A 22,395-nucleotide genomic window follows, 5' to 3' on the forward strand; every position below is an offset into this window, starting at 1 on the left:
GGTGGAAGAAAGAGCAGGCGAGCTTTGCTGTTCCATCTGTGGATCACAGACAGGAAGAAACAGAACAGGGTTGGGTCGAATCACAACTCAAACTTCTAATTTTAAACTGAGTCACCACTGGCCACAGATGGACATTAGTTGCAGGTGAGAAAGCAGAGTACAATCTTTGCAGCACAGCATATTCTGGGCAACATTCTATCAATCGCTAGACGCCGAGCTGGATCCAGTGTGAAATTTCCACTTGTGCTAGAGCTCCTGCACATGCAGAAACACGACTGTGGTAGCCGACTACACTAAGGCAAGCTTGTTGAATCCCCACTTGGGCTCCTGCTTGCACAAGATATTGTGTGACTGACAGGGGGGCATATAGGGAAGAAAGCACTAGGTATTGCACAAGATTTTGTACTAGCCGAACCATGCTAAGTCTGCTTATGTTTCCACTTGTGCAATACTGGATCCAAGCTGACATTTCCAACAACTCTCTCCAAGTTTGCATTCAGTTCATGCATAAAACTACCAGCATACAGGTGACAAAATGGCTCCAACATATCCCTAGTCTCTATAGCGCAAACCATATGTTTTTCACTGACAATTAGAGTAGCAAAAGGGAAAAAACCTTCCATTTCATATTGGAAAGGCCAATGAGGAATGCAGGGTTTTTTTTAATAACCCTGATGCAGAATAGGGACACAGCCATTCTTCCCCCCTCCCGCATTCCTTCCATCATACTCTGCAGAATACAGTCAGACAGACCACAGCTGCTTCTATTACCTGTGGATCATGTTGTGAGAATGCAGGTATGCCAGCCCTTGCAGAGCACCGTGCGTGATGGCGGCGATCTCTACCTCCTGCAGTGGCTTCTTGTGCACTAAGAAAGAAAGGAGAGAAGAGAAACATTACATACACAAGGAAGAAAGGAGCCATAAGAAATCTTCCCATCTACTACGGTCTGGGTACTTACCTTCCAGCAAGTCTGAGGCTGAACCTAGGCAATATTCCATCACCAGCTGATGGGGGAAGAAGGCAGGGAGAGGAATTAATAGCGTAGGGCAGAAGATTCTCAGGCATCTAGTTCTACACAGCCTCCCAAACCATTACATACTTCCAAATTCACTTATTCACAGATCTGAGCAAGAAAGCCCATTTCTACTTAGGCACCTGAAAATCTAGTCAGTTTCCTCTAAATAATCCACTTCCTGAAAGCCTTAATTCCATTATTCTGTGACTGTGAAATCTTTCTGGAATACATTCCTCCCAAAGGATTAGTTTCCTCTTCCTCTTACCCATGCTGTGTGTTCCCGTAAATAGCAGCCCTTGTATTCAATGGTGTTTGGGTGCCGTAGCTTCTGCAGAAACTTCACTTCTTTGATAATATCCTGCCATTTCTGGAAGACCAACAAAAGGAGGCTCAGCAAGAATTATTCCATGATGAAAGAGTAATGGGACTAGGTCTAGTGGAACCAGCTAGCCAGGGGAATGGGGTCTACCAACAGGTCAGCAGTGACTATTGGTTAGAATGACTCGTGTGTGTGTGTGTGTGTGTGTTGAAACACAAACCTCGTTTGACTGTTTCCCACTGTAGGACATCTTCTTGATGGCAACCACTTCATTGTTGCGTATGTCTCGAGCCTGTAGAAGGGAGACAGAATTAGCCAATGGGACATGGAGGAGAGAACTGAAAGTCAGGACTAGTATTCAGAGTTAGTGGAGAGCTGGTATGTTTGCAAGCATAAATGTGATTCATTTAAATTCCTGAAAAAGGCAACACAAGTTAAGGAGCAAAGTCCACTTTGCAATTCATGGCTAATCAGAACTTGTGCCCAGACAGAATGAATAGGGGTGTGCACAGGGGAAAAAATTGGTTTTCCAATTTTTTTCTGAAGTGTAAACCTGAAGCGGGAAAATGATCTGTAATACCCCAAAAGCCGAAGCACCTTTGGGTATTTAAATTGCTTCAGTATGCTCTGAAAAGGGGCATTTAAACCCCTGCCGTCTGGATCAGCTGCTCAGCAGGATCTCTCTGCCAAACAGCTGATCCACGGGTCTAAATGCCCCTTTCCATGCTGCTTAAGTGCTGCACAGAAAGCAGCACTTAAACCCCTGCCGGCTGGATCAGCTGCTTGGCGGGGATCTCCCCACCCAAACAGGTTATCCCGGGGTTTAAATGCCCCTTGACTCAAAGCTTCAGGAAGCGATACGAATCGCTTCGGGAAGCTTTGATTTGGGGTTTTCGAATCTGGGCCCAATTTGGAAATCCCAGATCATTGCAAATCGGATCTGATTCAGGTACTTTGCCCGAATCAGAAACCTGAATTGCACACCCCTAAGAATGAAATAGAACTGCCACTGGCAAATGATGCCTACCTACATTATGAGGTTGCTGTGAGGACAAAATAGAGGAGAATAATGTGCTGCTTCAGGTCTCCATTGCAGAAACAAGCAGGGTATAAATGAAATAAATACATTAGGATAATTTATTTATTATTTACTTTATTTAGATCCTGATTTTTTTCAGTGGCTTACAACAGCCTCCCTCTCACCATTTTATCCTCATAACCACCCTGTATGTTAAGTTAGGCTGTGTGTGATGGCCCAAGGTCACCCAGCAAACTTCCACAGCAGAGTAGGGATTTGAACCTGGATCTCCCAACCAGTTCAAAACTCTAAACACTGCGCCACTATGGCTATCATGAAGAACTGTGGTGTTAAGAGGCAGGAACAATGGGACTGTGAGAAGAATGAGCATGGATGAGACGTGCGGGAGACTTTGATCAAATTTAGTAGTGAAGTATGCATGTATACACAGCAATGTCCTCATCCATTTCCGCAACACTCACAAAGTAGACGGCTCCAAAACTGCCATGTCCAATCTCCCGCAGGTCAACAAAAAGTTTCTCAGGGTCATCCTTGAAGAACAGTTCGGCCACCTCAGGGTCCTTCAAGCTGCCAGCCCGGGCATTAGATGGCATGGTGGCTGCAGAGGGGGCTGGGCCTCACCTTCGATCTTCTCCTAAGGAGGGAAACAGGTGTTATGAAGCTGGCCAAGATAGCAACATACATGGCTACAGCCAACTGGAAACCAGACAATATTAGAGTTACTTGCAACAACCTCATATCTTATTTCAATGTGTCCACTTTCCAACAGACTGCAGTTCTTCCCAAGAAATTTCACAAGTCCTAATTCCACTCTCTCCCCATTATAGAATCTCAAGACATTTTAACTCAGCACATTTGTCTGAGCTTTCCAAGAAAGACAGCCTTCCCATTTGCTCCTTTAATTACAGGATTATGGTTCCTGCTCAGGTTTTTGTTCTTATTTACTTTATAGTCTGCCTTTCTCACTAAGACTCAAGGCAGATTATAATAATGTAATCAGATCACATAAACCAACCAATGAATAATGTAATAGGACTAAGATTACAGAATTAGAGAGTATGAACAAAAAACTTGCTAAGACAAGGTATATTATAAACAATATAGAAAGTGGATTACTAGGTGTATATCAATGCAGTTACAGTATATGATAATAACTGCAGTGGACTATAACCCTATTTCTTTATACAGGTGCCCTCATGGACTGGTCCATTCTACCACAGGGCTAATCTTTTTAAAAATCCCCTCTTGTACATTAGTGTTTTGCACATTCTGGGAAATAACAGAAGTGTAAGAGCCTTCCTGATCTCCTCAGGCAAGCTGTTCAACAAGGTGGGAGCTACTACTAAAAAGGCATGTGAAAGGGCAGCTGCCAGACGTAACTCAATTACAGGGTGCTTCCTGTAGAAGGCTTTGCTCAGATGAGAAAAGCTGTCACAGGATAGCACAGTAGGATGGCTGCCCATATTACAGCTGCATGCATCTGTATGACAAACACTGGCTTCACCTTGTAACTGGCATATATGTATATGCACAATGGCCAAGTTCTTGGATAGTTATTTCAGTTCACTAAACCTTTTTGTTTCTTCAGTTTTTCTTCTATTTTCTCTGAAAGAGTCAGGCTACATTTACAAGTCAAGATGAACCTTTGTTTATTCATGAATCCAGCTTGCCTACCATGCTTGTGTGCTCCCCTCACCCCTCCTGGTGCATTGAGCAAGATCGAAAGCCTCCCAGTCTGCGAAGCCTTTGATCAAACTCAATTTGCCAGGATGTTCAAAGGCAGGCACCTGGGCCAATAGGAGCTTGTTTCCTCCCTACAAGATTGCAGGAAGAAACAGACTACAATTTGCCCAAAGCTTGTGCTTGGACATCACTGCCAACTGGGGGTTGACTGGATGCTTCCCAAACCAGGAAGTTTTAAAGTTATGCTCTGCATACGAGAGGATGAGTACAGTGAAGAAGTTGTTCATACCTGTCACAAACAGATTTGTCATGGTGTCTGAGTGCAGCCTTAGAGTGAGGGAGAAGATACAAGCTGCTATTCCAGAGCAGCAGTAGGGCTCTTTTTTTAGTTACCCACCACAGGACCCTTCCTTGCACAACTGTCCACAATAGAGTGAATGACTGGTTTCCACCACTCTGTATAGCAGTCGTTTGGTGAATACAGGGCAGAAGAAGATTAAAGGGAATTCTGGAACACAGCAAAGAGGAATCCCAGGATATTTGTGCAGGACTTGGTATTCCTTATAGGGGAGGAAATAATGTACTTCTGAACACATAAAGCATGAACCATATGGAAGTTGCTTTCTCTAGAACAATCCTCACAAGATGAAGCTGAAGTTGTTCACAATTACAAAATGCAGCCTTGGTCATATAATTAAATGCTAGCATTACTTGGCTGCACACAAAACAACTGCACACTACTACACAACAAGTGACTTGCGACAGAGCAGCTGGAGACAAAACCAAGCAAAAGAACCCACTACACATTTTCTCCTGAACCAGAAGCATTATTTACACAGTGGCATCCATGTGCAGGAGTTGCCACTTTGGGCGGCCTCCCTCTGTCATCAGAAGAACTAATGTTCTCTATGAGTGGGAGAGTGGTGCTGTTGTATTCTCTCCTTTAACCACCCCCCTGCTGGCACATTTGTGGGGGTCTATTTTTATGAGCCCAGGAAGGGACATGGACCCATGTTTACATTCAAATGCTAGCTGTTCTGAGCCTATGGGACAGGGCGGGGGAAGAAGTCAAAATTACATAAAAACATCTAGTTCACTTCTTATTGTGGGGATTCAAAGCATCAGAGGGAGCCTTGCCCGGAAAGTAGGAGGCCAAGGCTGCCTGGGAAGCTGTACTCTTGCCATCAACTCAGTGACAAACAGTACAAATTAAAACATACAAACAAATCCACCAAAAAAACCAACAACCTGGTCCTCAAGGACCCCTTCAGATACCTGGAGAGCAGTTTGAGAGGGCACATGAACTTGCAAATGTCTGACACTCATATTAAGAACATCTGGAGACACGACCTGTGGTGCTCCACTGAAGGGATGCGAGCTGGACGGACACACAATCTCTACCCTGCCCAATCAAGACTTCCACTCCATGGCCTGCCTAGTAACTGTCATAGCCTCCCTGAGAAAGGTCTCATGTTACAGTGTGGAAATCACTGGTCTGAAAGTAGGAATAAGCTCTGGGATCCAAAGTACTTCCTGCTCACCAGAATAATCAGACCTAGTTAAGAATTACATGGAGGCAGGAGGCACACTCTTCATCTTTGCGTTCCCCAAATCTAGATGGTTTACTAGAATCTAATTTAAGCCCTGTAGCACCTAACCCACGGAAAGACAAGTAACTTCCATTAACATCACAAGGATGAAGCTCCTGCAGACAACCAATGCCACGCATCAGGTGCACAAAACAGTGGTGTGGACTAAAGCACTCTGTATGTTTAGACTTTAGAGGTCACAAGTAGTAAAACAAGACTCCTAGCTGCCAGCCACCTGGAACCGTACCCCACCCTCAGTCTTTCCTCCCTAGGACTGATTCATCAGCTTCAATTCTGATTCAGGTTGGCTCAGATGAACACTAGGAATGTAAGAACCAGAGCCTTTTCCAACCTCCGTGGCACCAACCTGCATCTCATCTGTATTTGCTGAAACTAAATATTTCGGACTCAGTCCAACCACATTAAGTTCAGAGCCCTTCCTCTTCAGCCTCTGGGACCAGCAGTGGCCACTGAACAGATTCTCCTCCTCCACCCAAGCAATGAACAAAAAAACAAGGAAATCAAGAGAGTGCAGGCAGGCCGCACCAGCAAGAGGAAATCCTTGCATTGTTCAGTTGCTTCCCAGGGAACCATCTGAAGCGTAAGTGCAGCCTGGCAGCAGTAATCCTGGTGAGAAGGTATCTCCGGCTGAGAGAGTTGCTACCTTAATACACTGAGGTGTGCAGAGCTTAGGCAGGGTCTTGATTTTGGGTTTACATTCAAAGCTAGAGCAGCAAAGGGACAGGGTGTACGTAAGGCTGGAAGAGGCACCTGCAGCTAATTCTTCTGAGGGGGAAAAAACCAAACCCTGTAGGGATAAGTTTCATCACTGCAACAGAAGTGCAACATTAGATCAGGCTCTCACACAAAACATACGTTATAGAAGTCATTTGATTCTTATCCTTACCCCCAACCCCAAATACTTCACACTCATCTACTATGACTAGGAATGGGAAGCTGAAAGTTAATTTATATACTTCTATATGTATCCCATATAGTAACTCAACGTGGTTAGATCAATATGCAAAACATAATATAAAAATATAGTCTAAGATACAACAGCTTAAAACATTGATGCTAGAGGGGCTACGGAAGTTCCCTTAAGAGGCCTGGTGACATGTTTGCTCCCCACTTGCAGACTCTGAACTGAAGACCACATGTGAAAACAGGAAGGGGCTATTCCTTCAGAACAGGAGAGCAGACAACACACACACACTTGCAAACACACTATGCGATTTGGCTTGCTTGCTTAAGTCATATAAATATTGTAAGCAACCAAAACAAATTATGCAAGCAGCTCCTGACACAGGGTAACTTGCTACACTCAGCTCTCTGCTTTTATTTTATTTTTTAAAATTTACATTATTTTTATATACTTGTAGAACTCTATGAAGAGAACTATGAAGGATCTGCTTTACAGCATAATGCAGGAGCAGATGGCCCCAGAGGCTATTCAGACCTGGTGCAGAACTGCAGGTTGCTATCCTGGATCCTCCAATTCATTGTTCCAAACTGAGGGAGTTATTCAAGAATCCCCAAAAGCAATAGCTCTTTGTGCCTGGAAAGGAGCCACTAGATTTCAGTCAGTAGTGAGGTGTCCATCTGTTGAACTGGGCCCCCCTGCTGTGTCAGATGAACAAGGGTGAGGCTAACTGTGCAGGGCACAGAATCAAGAGAGCGTCTAGGAATAAAAATGCGTTACATAACATATACTCCACAGGTAAAAGCCCTTTGTCCCATATGGTGGGCTGAGGAAAGGGTGTGTTTGTTCCCACCATCACTGCAGTGGAGTTGTTTGCATTTCAGACAGCCTAAGGTGATGGAGGGTGACTTTTGCTTACCAGCCGCTGTGCATATAATGACAAGTGTCAGGTACTGAGTTGTTTATGCCATGTTTTACATCGTTTTTTTTTTAACCTAAAGGCACCAAAAAGAGCACTCTGATTATTCTGTGGCTACTTCCTTCTCTTTGATACAGTAACAAGACATAAACACAGGACAGGAGTAGACAAGTAAAATGATCACAAGATGCCAGGTCACTAGAGGTCCAACTCTGAAAATCAAACTGTTATGACAGCAGCCAATAGTGAAATGTACTGTCCATAGGCAGACTTTCTTCAGAAATAAATTTTCTTAAATCTTAAAGGCTTCCCCAAACAAGAGCAGAAAACCAGGGGGCCTAAAAATCACTAGACTGAAGTCTTAAGTGTAACTGCTCCCCATCTCCAAGTGTTATCCCATCATCCTTTGCAGTACTAGCACCCAGCAAGTGTGGCAATACTACAGTCCCCATAGCCACTGTTAAGCATCTAACGAGGAGCCACTACTATCTGGTAATGAAATGCTCTAGTAAAAAAGGCACCCTGAAATAGGCTTATGTGCTTATCCAGGAGAACGACTGGTATATCCCCACAAAGTTCTTTCAAGTCCTTCTCATTTACCACACCTACAAAACCTTCACAAACAGACCCTCTATAACTATCTATCCCATTTATAGTGGTTTTGATAGAAAACTGTCATAGGCATTCAAGCTCTACTACCTAATAATTAAAAGGCTGACTCAGCCATCTAGCTTTAATTGTTATCACCGTTCCTACTACTGGCAAGCATGAGGCCTAGAAACTTTAAAAAGAGCCTTGATGACTTCCTATACTTGCACAGTGAATCCAGCAGCATTGAACACAGAGATTTGTTTTTAGTCTTTGCTGCCAGCTTTTTCCCCTCCACCTGTTCTCTAGTTAACTCCCCCTCCTCACCTTTTATGACTTTTTTTTGAAGTTATTCTGCACCTGCCCTGTCAAGAGGCTCCAGGAAACTTGGATTCCAAGGGTTACTTTCTCTTGAACTCCACCTGTCCATGCTGGAAGAAGACAGTGTGCTTCCAGAGGGACTGTGGTTAACTCCGGAGCAACCCCTAGGGGCTGTATTCTACCACAACAACGTAAGAGAAAATAATGCTTTGGGAACACACTGAAGTCATTTTCAGAGATTTTGCTGCAACCATTTGTAAACTATTTTAAGAAGGGAAAGCTGAGAGCCTCCTGATTCTAACAAATGACCTTTGCTAGCAAGGGGAAATATATTTGGCCAGCAACTTCCAGCAAGTTACTACATGCTCCACCACACATGTTAAAAACACAGGAGTATCTGAAATCTCACATTCATCTAAAGAAAGAGCTTAGAAGGTGCATCCACATTTCCTACATCATGTCCAAAGTAAAACTTATTTCTGATAGCCAGGGGTGGAAAAAGACAGCACCATTTTTTTGTCCTTAGAGCTGGTTCTGAAAATGGGATTGCATGAATGAATGGATGATATATCTGATGAATACATATTATCTAGGTAAAAAGGTAAAGGTAGTCCCCTGTGCAAGCACCGAGTCATTACTGACCCATGGGGGGATGTCGCATCATGACATTTTCTTGGCACAATTTTTACAGGGTGGTTTGCCATTGCCTTCCCGAGTCATCTACACTTTACCCCCAGGAAACTGGGTACTCATTTTACCAACCTCGGAAGGATGGAAGGCTGAGTCAACCTTGAGGTGGCTACCTGAACCTGGCTTCTGCCGGGATCGAACTCAGGTCGTGAGCAGAGCTTGGACTGCAGTACTGCAGCTTACCACTCTGCGCCACGGGGCTCATCTTACCTATTATCTATGACTGCTCAAAAAAACCTTCCATGTTTATATGACGTGTACGTTTGAATACCACTTACTAGGAGATAGTCTGATGTCCTCTTTTTGCTCTGCTGCTGGGCTTCTTGTGGCAGGGGAATCTGATTAGCCAATGAGGGAAAGAAAATGCTGGACCTTAGCATAATACAGCAAGGTCCTTCTTCTTATGGCCTTACAGCAAGTGCTTCCACTTTTTACACTTCTGCCACCATGTTCAAAGGCAACTTGATGTGAGTGGAGATATGAAATTTGTACCTGCATCTTGAGTTTCAACAAGTGCAGTTTCAGACTTTATGATGGCAGTGCAAGTTAATCATCCTTTTGCTTGCTGCTGAATGCTGTAGGATCTGAGAAAGCACAAGATCAGAGTTGGAAACTCCTAGCTCCTAGAGACTTTTGTTCAGAAACTTCATCATTCATTAGCTTATATACCAGACTGTGATGCCATGAGCAAAGCAGAAGCAGATGCTTGACACTCAGTGGCTTAAGAAGCAACAGTTATCTTGGTCTCTCCTGCCAAGGCTAGTCAGGATGACTTTTGTCTCTTGCTCTGGAATGGACTACATGCTACTCCGTGACTCAAAACAACACTTTGCACATTAACTGCTTTTCTTAACCTGGAGTGTCAAGAGGGCCTGCCTAGAGCACAAGCAGCTCAAGATTCACTTCTGGAAGCTGAAAGAGACATTTGTATCAATATCCTCAAAGACAGGTTGGGGAAATGCTGTACAGAAAGAACTGGAGGTCACCTTAACAAAGACTAGGCTTGCTTTTGCCTGGTCATGAGTGGTTAGAATCACCAGTCAAGAAAACTGGAAACAAACTGATTCTTGTATTTCCTTCAGGCTGTTAAGACCATATAAGGAGACCTGCTGAATCAGATTATAGGTCCACCAGCCCAGCACCCTGCCTCCCATAGCGGCTACCCAGAGGCCTTAGAGAAGCCCAAGAGAAGCACAGGAAGGCTCACCCCTACTATTTAACCCCTGCAACCAGCATTCAGAGGTGCCTCTGAACATGAAGATGGCACTTAACGATCATAACCAATGGCCATTGGAACCCATTACCCACAAATGTGTTTAATCCATTTTTACAACCATTAAAGCTAGTGACCATCATTATATGCTGAAGCATTGGATTGCATAAAATAACGATACATTGCAAGAATGCTCTCTTGGATCTATTGCTGTAACAAAAGGTGCTAACATAGGCATAGACTGTTGGGCTAATAACTTCTGTACAATTATTTGCCAAGCTGTGCAAAACTAAAGAGGTTATTGGCGAGGACAGAACTGCTGGCCACAAATGAAAACTAAGAAACCTAAAAGCCATGACAGCCACTATGATCTGGCACGATCATAAAAAAGAAATATCTGCTCCACTCTCTTCATCACACATTTCTAAAAGTTTCTTCTTGTAAATAAATATCAAATATGTTGTCAAAAGACAACCAAGGAGATAGCATGCTCTGTCTTGTATGATGAAACTACCAGCTATTAGGACAGGGTCAGATGCAGGAGCCCCAAAAGCAACAGAGCTCACATGGATACTTACTCATCTTTGACCAGGGCTACTTTAAAGTCCTATCCATCCTTGTGCAGACATGGCTGTGTACATATCAAAAGAGAGAGCCTCCTTCATTCCCTACCTCAAGCTAACATGCTCCAGAGCAGTGTGTAACAGGCTCCCCTGGTCAGATAATATGTTTCATTACGCTACAAAGCCTCAAATCTGCTTGCTTTGCACCAATGACACTTGGTACAAATGCAGCCTTTCACTATTTTATTTATACACTGCTTTCTAGTTCCTCCAGCACAAAGAACAGCTTATAGTGCTACGTGTGCACAACTGCAAAAGATGTCTGGAATTCTGTATAATTCTACTTTTTATTAGAAGTAGAAAAGTTACTAGCACTCATGCATTTCATGTTTCAAAAAACACAATTCCTGAAGATAAAAAGAAAAAATTCTCAATGCTCAGGCGCTAGAGTTCCCACCCCCCTCCACAGCACAATGCCCAATTCTACTAAAATTCAAATATGAAGTTCTGATAGAACAGGAAATTGAAAACTGTTGAAAATGAATCAATCTGAATTCATTTTCTCTACAGTATATGCTGAATGCTAAATTGGATATTTTTGCTTGTGCAATTTGGATGTCCTTGGCATTTAATTTTGTTCCTATTTTTTGGACCTCAGAATATTAACAGCTTTGAAAGACAAGCTAAGAAGCAAGACCTTTGGTATCAGGGACAAATGATCAGTAGCAAACCAACAGAAAAGTAAAAACAAGGTGCCTGGTAGAACAATAAAAACAAATACTTTCACTGAGGCAAATGGTTTCCAAGAGTTAGAACTCACTTCAACAGATGCATGAAGTGTATCCTCAGTTGGCAGAAAAACTTTAGACTGCAAGGTGTCATATTCATACATACATGAACACATAAAACTAGCTTATATTGAATTAGGCCATTGATCCATCAAGGTCAGTATTATCTACTCAGACTGGAAGCAGCTCTCCAGGGTATCAGGTTGAGGTCTTTCACATCACCTACTACCTGATCCTTTTAACTAGAGTTGCCTGGAATTGAACCTGGGACCTTCTGCATGCCAAACAGATGCTCTACCAGTAAACCACAGCCCCTCCCCAGACCAGTCATAAGACTACTTTTTTTGGTTTTGCTGCAACAGCCTAACAGACTACCTCTCTGGAATTTGTCACCATTGAGGAGTAGGACTTTCTAGTTGCAAGGATGTCAACCGTGAGATCTTTAAGAAAAACCACTCCAGTCAGGAGACACCTCATCCTTTCCCCCATCCAAGTCCTCATGTCAAAACTCATTCTTCTGCAGTGCTGGTGTGACACCGGTCCCCTCCCAAAGTAACTAAACACAACTCTACCATTTCCAAGTTTTAAAAGAAATGTGATGGAACACAAACATGAGATACAAAGAAACGGTCACTCACCTCACCTTCCTGAAATGCACTTTTAAGAAAAGGCCCTGTGTTTACTCCTGTTCCCCTCTCCCCACTAGATTGTTAACTCCTAAGGAACCCCACTACAGTCCTTCATTCTAACCTGCCTCACTAATGCAAACCTCTCAAATATCTAAACACGTAAAAACAGACCTCTTTGGAAGTAGAAAAGGGGGGCTGAGAACTAGGATCCCAGACATGTCCGGGAGAGGAATGGATAGGAGGAAGGGCAGGCCTGAACCCTGATTTGCCAGTTCCAGAGAGAGAGAATGTGTGTGTGTATGGGAGGAAGTAATAGGCTGGGGGGAGCCAAAGCCAGTCTTTCCAATTCTGTGGAAAAGAAACAGGGCATCAAGGAGTCTGGATGGAAGAATTGGGGGGGGGGCAGAATCCATTATTTCCTGCAGGAGGTTGTTGGGCCCCCAAAATAAAAGTTTAACAGGAAAGGTAGAGGAAGAAAGGTATTGGAGCCAGAACTCCTGGGCTTGCCAGAACAGAGGTGGGGCCTAGAAGATTTGTGGGGAGAAAAAGGGATAAACCACTACTAATTTAATCCTTCAGAGGAAGGGGGGGAGAAAGGGGAGGACTGGATCATAACAGAACTGTCGCAAAACTGGTTTATCACTTCTGCTTTTGTTCCCCTTCCCCACCCCAACCTTTCACCGCAAAAGATTCCACCGCCACCCCCCTTAATCTCTGTACTTGAGTCTCACCTGTAAGTCTTTGCAGCTGCCTAGATATTGTTCCCCCTTGCGGCTCCAGCTCCAGGATATTAGGGGTGGGGAGTATACCCCCGACTTCCTCCTCTTTCCCAACTCCTCCAATCAAAGAAGGGGCTCAGAGGGAACTATCACTGGCTCCCCTGGATGAGGAAGGCCCCTTTGATAGGAGACATAGGGCATCCGTGGTCTCGCCAGCCTTTTCCTCTTTTGCTTGGCTTTTAGAGGAGCAAAGGAAAAAAGGGGCTACGGGAAAAGGAGCTACAGAAGTGAAGCCTTGACAGGGGAGGGGGGCTTCACTAAAAAGAACAGGCTTGGGGCATCCCAGTGAAAGGGAGGGGAGTCTCCAAGAGGCTCCAGCGCTATGGGGGGTCTCTTTATGAAGCGAGAAGAGGAATCTTGTAAAAGAAGCTACCAGAGACAAGGTTGAAGGGTGCCCGCAAATGGCTGGGGGTGGGGGGCGCTAAGGGACAAGCTAGGAGGGGAAGACGACGTGGGCTAAGAAAGCTGTTGCAGCTTCTCCTAGGTGATAGGAGCTTCTACATATACATATAACAGGGTGAGCTATAAGGGTCCCCTCCCTCAGCAAATGGACAGAACGAGGGTTCAAGGAGGTATCTAAAAAGGACGTACAAAGCTCCTCTTAGGAAACTGGAGGGGGGGGGGGGTTGGGTGGGCGGGATAGTCCTACAGGAGCCCAAGAAATTCTCTTAAGGTTTGGGGAGCGCTAAGGGTTGAGGGTGGGGTAGGGAGGGTGGGAGTCCCTATACGGCAAGGGGGTGCTGTGGGGGTGGGGGGCCTTGTTCTATCCGGCCCCCCCTCCCCTCGCTCGCCTCCTCAGGTTCCTCCGCCTCCTCCCTCCCTCTCACTCACTCCAGTTGTCCCCAAATCCAAGATGGCGCCCAAGGCAGGAGCCAGACCGGAACCAAGCCAGAGAGAACTTCAGGCGCACGCGCGAAGTTGAAGGGTGGGGAAGCAACGTTGAAAAGAAGCGCACGCGCAGTAAGCAAAGAATCAAGCAGTCGCAAGCCACATGCGCTGCAGAGAGCGCAGGCGCTAAAAGGCTTCCTGAAGCAAAAAGTAACGCCGGCACAGAACGGAGTAGAACTGCATTATACGCATGCGTACTGTCGAGACCATAACAAAGATGGTGTTTGTTGACGCTCAGCGTGTAACACGCAGAGGGAGAAGGGTGCCAGCAAGGACCTCCGCGTTCCATGGATTGTTCTAATGTACGTGAATGTGGTTTACTTCACAAAAACGAAAAAAAATTATGAATGAAAACTGGCTTAAGAATAAAAGAGGGGTTTAAGAAAAGGCGACCACTAGCGTGTGATCGGCATCCGGGTGAAAGGATGCCAGATTGGAATACCAAGATGCCCTCAAGCGGTTTTGATTGGACGCTGTGTGAAAGGCGGAGCGTGATTGGTAGCCTGATGTTCTTAGGGGCGGGGCACCATCTCTCAGCTGTTACTGGGGCAAGATTCAGAAAGAGCCGCGCTCTCGCGGCGGTACAGACATAAAGGGGGAGGGGGAAGCAGCTGTTCAATGAGAGTAAAGGGAGGGGCGGTTGCAGGCGACAGTTAAACTGTCGCCTCGCACGCTAGCGCGCCTTGGGGGGGGGGATTACTTGTCTGGAGTGTGACCTTTTCTTCACCTCCTAGGCACCTTGACTGAATCCAGGCTAAACCCTTCTGTCAGACGAAGTGATAAATCACACGCCCTTTTGGCAGAAAGTTACAAACATGTAAGGCGGGTCCAATAGCACTTTAAAGACCAACTAGATCTCCAGGGTATGAGCTTTCGAGTCAAAGTTGGTCTTTAAGGTGTTGACTGGACCCCACTCTGGGGTGTACTAAAACGAATGACAGGATTGCCCATTGAAAATAATGGGAGAGGCTTGAATGCCCATTGGAAATGGGAACCTGGAATGCCCATTGACTTACATGGGCTCCATTGAAACACATTAGAGCAAAAAAAAAGTGCAAAGAAAACGTGGAATGGATTTTGAAGGAAAGTGTCTGGGCTCAGATAGACTGTTCTGGGACTGGATTGACAGGCCTCTGAGTGCAATGACGGCCCCTGGGTGTGGCAGAAAGGGTCTGGGACTGGAATGACAGGCCCATGACTGGAATGACGGCCCCTGGGAGTGACAGAAGGGCTCTGGGACTGGAATGACAGGCCCATGACTGGAATGACGGCCCCTGGGTGTGACAGAAGGGCTCTGGGACTGGAATGACAGGCCCCTGACTGGAAAGATGGCCCCTGGGGGTGACAGAAGAGCTCAGGGCCTGGAATGACAGGGCCCTGACTGGAATGATAGCCCCTGGGAGTGACAGAAGGGCTCTGACTGGAATGACAGGGCCCTGACTGGAATGACGGCCCTTGGATGTGACAGAAGGGCTCTGGGACTGGAATGACAGGGCCTGACTGGAATGACGGCCCCTGGGTGTGACAGAAGGGCTCTGGGACTGGAATGACAGGCCCCTAACTGGAAAGATGGCCCGTGGGGGTGACAGAAGGGCTCGGAGACTGGAATCACAGGCGCTTGGGTGTGACAGAAGGGCTCTGGGACTGGAATGATAGGGCCCTGACTGGAATGACGGCCCCTGGGTGTGACAGAAGGGCTCTGGGACTGGAATGACAGGCCCCTGACTGGAAAGATGGCCCCTGGGGGTGACAGAAGGGCTCGGAGACTGTAATCAAAGGCGCTTGGGTGTGACAGAAGGGCTCTGAGACTGGAATGACAGGCCCATGACTGGAAAGATGGCCCCTGGGGGTGACAGAAGGGCTCGGAGACTGGAATGACAGGCCCTTGGGTGTGACAGAAGGGCTCTGGGACTGGAATGACAGGCCCATGACTGGAAAGATGGCCCCTGGGGGTGACAGAAGAGCTCAGGGACTGGAATGACAGGGCCCCGACTAGAATGATAGCCCCTGGGAGTGACAGAAGGGCTCTGGGACTGGAATGACAGGGCCCTGACTGGAATGACGGCCCCTGGGTGTGACAGAAGAGCTCTGGGACTGGAATGACAGGCCCATGACTGGAAAGATGGCCCCTGGGGGTGACAGAAGGGCTCGGAGACTGGAATCACAGGCGCTTGGGTGTGACAGAAGGGCTCTGGGACTGGAATGATAGGGCCCTGACTGGAATGACGGCCCCTGGGTGTGACAGAAGGGCTCTGGGACTGGAATGACAGGCCCGACTGGAAAGATGGCCCCTGGGGGTGACAGAAGGGCTCGGAGACTGGAATCACAGGCGCTTGGGTGTGACAGAAGGGCTCTGAGACTGGAATGACAGGCCCTTGACTGGAAAGATGGCCCCTGGGGGTGACAGAAGGGCTCGGAGACTGGAATGACAGGCCCTTGGGTGTGACAGAAGGGCTCTGGGACTGGAATGACAGGCCCATGACTGGAAAGATGGCCCCTGGGGGTGACAGAAGAGCTCAGGGACTGGAATGACAGGGCCCCGACTAGAATGATAGCCCCTGGGAGTGACAGAAGGGCTCTGGGACTGGAATGACAGGGCCCTGACTGGAATGACGGCCCCTGGGTGTGACAGAAGAGCTCTGGGACTGGAATGACAGGCCCATGACTGGAAAGATGGCCCCTGGGGGTGACAGAAGGGCTCGGAGACTGGAATCACAGGCGCTTGGGTGTGACAGAAGGGCTCTGGGACTGGAATGATAGGGCCCTGACTGGAATGACGGCCCCTGGGTGTGACAGAAGGGCTCTGGGACTGGAATGACAGGCCCGACTGGAAAGATGGCCCCTGGGGGTGACAGAAGGGCTCGGAGACTGGAATCACAGGCGCTTGGGTGTGACAGAAGGGCTCTGAGACTGGAATGACAGGCCCTTGACTGGAAAGATGGCCCCTGGGGGTGACAGAAGGGCTCGGAGACTGGAATGACAGGCCCTTGGGTGTGACAGAAGGGCTCTGGGACTGGAATGACAGGCCCATGACTGGAAAGATGGCCCCTGGGGGTGACAGAAGAGCTCAGGGACTGGAATGACAGAGCCCTGACTAGAATGATAGCCCCTGGGAGTGACAGAAGGGCTCTGAGACTGGAATGACAGGGCCCTGACTGGAATGACGGCCCTTGGACGTGACAGAAGGGCTCTGGGACTGGAATGACAGGGCCCTGACTGGAATGACGGCCCCTGGGTGTGACAGAAGGGCTCTGGGACTGGAATGACAGGCCCATGACTGGAAAGATGGCCCCTGGGGGTGACAGAAGGGCTCGGACACTGGAATCACAGGCGCTTGGGTGTGACAGAAGGGCTCTGGGACTGGAATGACAGGCCCCTGACTGGAAAGATGGCCCCTGGGGGTGACAGAAGAGCTCAGGGACTGGAATGACAGGGCCCTGACTGGAATGATAGCCCCTGGGAGTGACAGAAGGGCTCTGGGACTGGAATGACAGGGCCCTGACTGGAATGACGGCCCTTGGATGTGACAGAAGGGCTCTGGGACTGGAATGACAGGGCCCTGACTGGAATGACGGCCCCTGGGTGTGACAGAAGGGCTCTGGGACTGGAATGACAGGGCCCTGACTGGAATGACGGCCCCTGGGTGTGACAGAAGGGCTCTGGGACTGGAATGACAGGCCCCTGACTGGAAAGATGGCCCCTGGGGGTGACAGAAGAGCTCAGGGACTGGAATGACAGGGCCCTGACTGGAATGACGGTGCTTGGGTGTGACAGAAGGGCTTGGAGACTGGAATGACAGGCCCTTGGGTGTGACAGAAGGGCTCTGGGACTGGAATGACAGGCCCATGACTGGAAAGATGGCCCCTGGGGGTGACAGAAGGGCTCTGGGACTGGAATGACAGGCCCCTGACTGGAATGACAGCCCCTGGGAGTGACAGAAGGGCTCTGGGACTGGAATGACAGGCCCCTGACTGGAATGACGGCCCTTGGACGTGACAGAAGGGCTCTGGGACTGGAATGACAGGGCCCTGACTGGAATGACGGCCCCTGGGTGTGACAGAAGGGCTCTGGGACTGGAATGACAGGCCCATGACTGGAAAGATGGCCCCTGGGGGTGACAGAAGGGCTCGGACACTGGAATCACAGGCGCTTGGGTGTGACAGAAGGGCTCTGGGACTGGAATGACAGGCCCCTGACTGGAAAGATGGCCCCTGGGGGTGACAGAAGAGCTCAGGGACTGGAATGACAGGGCCCTGACTGGAATGATAGCCCCTGGGAGTGACAGAAGGGCTCTGGGACTGGAATGACAGGGCCCTGACTGGAATGACGGCCCTTGGATGTGACAGAAGGGCTCTGGGACTGGAATGACAGGGCCCTGACTGGAATGACGGCCCCTGGGTGTGACAGAAGGGCTCTGGGACTGGAATGACAGGGCCCTGACTGGAATGACGGCCCCTGGGTGTGACAGAAGGGCTCTGGGACTGGAATGACAGGCCCCTGACTGGAAAGATGGCCCCTGGGGGTGACAGAAGAGCTCAGGGACTGGAATGACAGGGCCCTGACTGGAATGACGGTGCTTGGGTGTGACAGAAGGGCTTGGAGACTGGAATGACAGGCCCTTGGGTGTGACAGAAGGGCTCTGGGACTGGAATGACAGGCCCATGACTGGAAAGATGGCCCCTGGGGGTGACAGAAGGGCTCTGGGACTGGAATGACAGGCCCCTGACTGGAATGACAGCCCCTGGGAGTGACAGAAGGGCTCTGGGACTGGAATGACAGGCCCCTGACTGGAATGACGGCCTCTGGGTGTGCCAGAAGGGGCCTGGGACTGGAATGACAGGCCCCTGACTGGAATGAGGGCCCTTGGTGTGACAGAAGGGCTCTGGGACTGGAATGACAAGCCCCACGCTGGAATGGCTCTGGGAACAGAAGAACAGACAGAAGAACACTTCCCCATCTGGCAGCAGCCGAATCTTGGCCATTTTGGCCCGATCAAGGGGTGTGGCATATGTTAATGAGTTATGCTAATGAGTTCCTGCAGTTCTTTTTCTACAAATGGTTCCCTGACAATACTATAAGGCTAACATATTCATGTTTAAAGACACAGCATTAGTAAGGATCCAAGACATAGTGTCACACCAGGGGCCATCATTCCAATCAGGGGCCTGTCATTCCAGTCCCTGAGCCCTTCTGTCACACCCAGGGACCGTCATTCCAGTCCCCCAGCCCTTCTGTCACACTCAGGGGCCATCATTCCAGTCAGGGGCCTGTCATTCCAGTCCCTGAGTCCTTCTGATATACCCAGGGACTGTCATTCCAGTCAGGGCCTTGTAAACCCAGTCCCAGAGCCGTTCTGTCACACCCAGGGCCTGTCATTCCAGTCCCAGATCCCTTCTGTCACACCCAGGGGCCGTCATTCCCGTCTCAGACCCCTTCTGTCACATCCAGGGACCGTCATTCCAGCGTGGGGCCTGTCATTCCAGCGTGGGGCCCGTCATTCCAGTCCCAGACCCCTTCTGTCACTCCCAGGGGCCATCATTCCAGTTAGGGGTCTGCCATTCCAGTCCCAGACCCCTTCTGGCACACCCAGGGGCCGTCATTCCAGCGTGGGGCCTGTCTTTCCAGTCCTAGACCCCTTCTGTCACACCCAGGGGCCATTCATGCACTCAGGCGCCTGTCAATCCAGTCCTAGAACAGTCTATCTGGGCCCAGACACTTTCCTTCAAAATCCATTCCATGTTTTCTTCGCATTTTTTTTCTTTGCTCTAATGTGTTTCTATGTAGCCCATGCAGGTCAATGAGCATTCCAAGTTCCCATTATTTCCAATCTGCATTCAAGCCTCTCCTATTTTTTTCAATGGGCAATCCTGTCATTCGTTTTAGTACATTCCCCCCACTCTTGCTCTTCTGCTGCAGACCCAACACGCTACCCACTTGAAACATTTAACAGTGTTTTAATTTACGTAATTGTCTCATATCTTTTTTTAACTGAAAGGCAGGCTGTAAATATTCTAAATGAATAAATTATTTTAAAAAGTCAATCCTTTTGAAAAAGCTGACTAAACAAGATTAAACTTCTTTAAAAGGAGCACATTCCCAGTTAAGTAAAGCGGCCTCCCTTCTCAACTTAAACGATGTTACCTAAATTTGATTGATGTTTTACTGGGCTTGTGGAGGTGAAGCCTGATTGGTTTGGCTCAAGAGAAAGTGCACTTTGCAGTCTGGATTCTATGAGGAAAGGGAAGTGCTCGGTTTGCCTGGGAATTATTGTAACATCAGACAGGATGGCTGAATACTTTGATATGGTTTTAGGAACTAGATGAGGAAAGCTAATGGACCAGAGAATGCCAATTCAGAAATAGAAACAGAAATCTGGGAGATGTACAATGGGGAGTTGAGGTAAGGAGTGCTTAAATTGAAATTGGGTTTTGAAAAAGAAATGGTTAAATAGAAAGTGAGTTCTGTAAAAGATTAGGTTAATTAAAAATATTTTTTAAATTTAAAAATTTAAAATTATTTTTAAAAATAATTTTAAAAATAATTTTTTAAAATTTAAAATTAGGTCGGAGTTTATGATATAGGGGGACAGAGGAGTGCTGAGGAAGTTGGTCAGGAAGCAGAGTGCCTTAAGGAACAAGGACCTGAGGAAACAATGAACAGTGGAGATATGGAGCTTTACGAAAGGAGTGAAGGAGAAAGCAAGACTGAGGCTAAGGGTGAGGGTTGCTGAGTTATTTGCAGGAACAGAAAGAAGCCAGTTTAGAAGGCATAAATTTTTTAAATCTAGATCTTGACATGAATTCACCCCATTGTGGTTTCAATTTATCACTCTAACCTTGAATCTCAGAGCCAGTGAAGTTTAATGAGAACCAGTAGAGCAGTGGTTCTCTGACTGCAGGTTAAGTCCCCCAAAATGAGTCATCACCCTTCCACAGTGGGTTGCAAGTCAAGGACGAACAAACTGAGCTGGGACAGAAGGCTCCAAGAAGCACATTCTTCAGACATAAACACTAAATGACCATGAAATGCCGCTAGTCGCTCAGTATTTTTATATAAATACTAAATACAGAAATAGCATATATGAAAAATAAAATATAAGCTCCTTCAATGTTGATATGCAATCTGTACATTTTATGATGTTGAGGAGGAACTTAGTAAGATGTTACTTTGCAAATAGGTCTCAAAACGCAAACACCCCCCCCCCAAGTTTAAAAATAGGTCCCAAAAGCTATGACAAATTTAGAATTGGAGCACAGTTCAAAATACTTGAGTACTACCGGGCTACAGTGTCAGAGAGCAGCCTGGGAGACCCAGATGATTCAGCCATGAATTTTACTGAATGCCTTTGGGCCAGTTACTCTCTTGCCTAAACTGTCTTGCAGCGTTATTGTGAAGACAAAATAGGGGGAACCACGTACATCATCTTGAAATAAAGGTAGGGTAGAAATATAATGCATTTTGAAAAAGGAGGGATGGTGGTGTGGCCAAACTGATTTTGATTTGAACTAACTAGCCCAACGTTTTGATTGCAGGCTTCTAGTTTTCATTAATTGCTCTGGTTTATCATGCTTGGCTGCATGTTCAGCTGAAACCACAGAAGCAAGATTTTGAGCTATCTTAAGGCATCCAAGTAGAGGGCCACAGCATATACATTATTATACAAAAGAATAGTATCTGTGGAGCCTATTCACATCAATGAGAAGTTATTGTCCTAGGACAAAAGCATGCCCAGACATTCCCATAGAATAGATGACCCCTTATTTCTTAGGGGTCTTAGCTCAATCAGTTCACTAGCACCACTAAAGAAAAATCCCATCCCTGACAAACAGGTTAGGAAGTTCAGCTTGAATGCTTCAATCTCACCTTAGTGTAGTGAGTGTGACAGAGATTCTAGTCAAGCCAATGAACCCTAGTCACAAAATAGGATGTAAATATTTCCTCCCCTCCATTCATTAGTTTTGTACTCTGTCTCATACTCAAATGCCGAATTCACTTTAAATGAATGAGATTATAAATTCATGTTCTCTGCTTCTCCTCCATTATCTCTCACAAGCAATGCTGTTTTAGGAATATCTTTTCTGTACACCTCAGAAATCCAGGGGCACACAACCATTGCTGCTCAGGTCTGGAATCCTCTTCCTCTGAAGATCTGCCAAAACATCTTCTAGAATCAATGCAAGCAAGGCATTTGTAGTCAGAATGGTATTGGGAAATGACAGAAAGGAACAGGGTAGTTTAACCGAGCCTCTGGATTGGTCCAGTTAAATAATGAACCAGCAATTATGACATTATTCCCATCAATAAGGAGCATCGGTGGATTCATTATGGTCACATCATTTGCTCCCACTTACTTGATTCTTAGGGACAATGACTTTCATATCAGTGAGGCAATGACTATTGATATTATGGAGAAGAGCTGTAGCCAGTGCCTTCTAATTTTAGAAGAA

The 22,395-nt window shown here is 47.0% G+C and overlaps 1 protein-coding gene across 2 annotated transcripts in view; it reads right to left on the reverse strand.

The window, feature by feature from the left end:
- Positions 1-13,873, reverse strand: part of TAOK2 (TAO kinase 2) — a 37,199-nt gene extending 23,326 nt beyond the window's left edge. For both annotated transcript variants that reach the window (XM_054992488.1, XM_054992487.1), the window contains exons 1-6: positions 13,013-13,873; positions 2,838-3,010; positions 1,558-1,629; positions 1,284-1,385; positions 962-1,007; positions 772-868 (exon numbers count right to left, since the gene is read on the reverse strand). In XM_054992488.1, coding sequence (XP_054848463.1) covers positions 772-868; positions 962-1,007; positions 1,284-1,385; positions 1,558-1,629; positions 2,838-2,969 — 449 coding nt within the window. In that variant the 5' untranslated portion in view covers positions 2,970-3,010; positions 13,013-13,873. The remainder of the gene's footprint in view (positions 1-771; positions 869-961; positions 1,008-1,283; positions 1,386-1,557; positions 1,630-2,837; positions 3,011-13,012) is intronic.
- Positions 13,874-22,395: the final 8,522 nt, after the last annotated feature.

The sequence above is a fragment of the Eublepharis macularius genome, chromosome 12, assembly GCF_028583425.1.
Source record: "Eublepharis macularius isolate TG4126 chromosome 12, MPM_Emac_v1.0, whole genome shotgun sequence".
Lineage (NCBI taxonomy): Eukaryota > Metazoa > Chordata > Lepidosauria > Squamata > Eublepharidae > Eublepharis > Eublepharis macularius.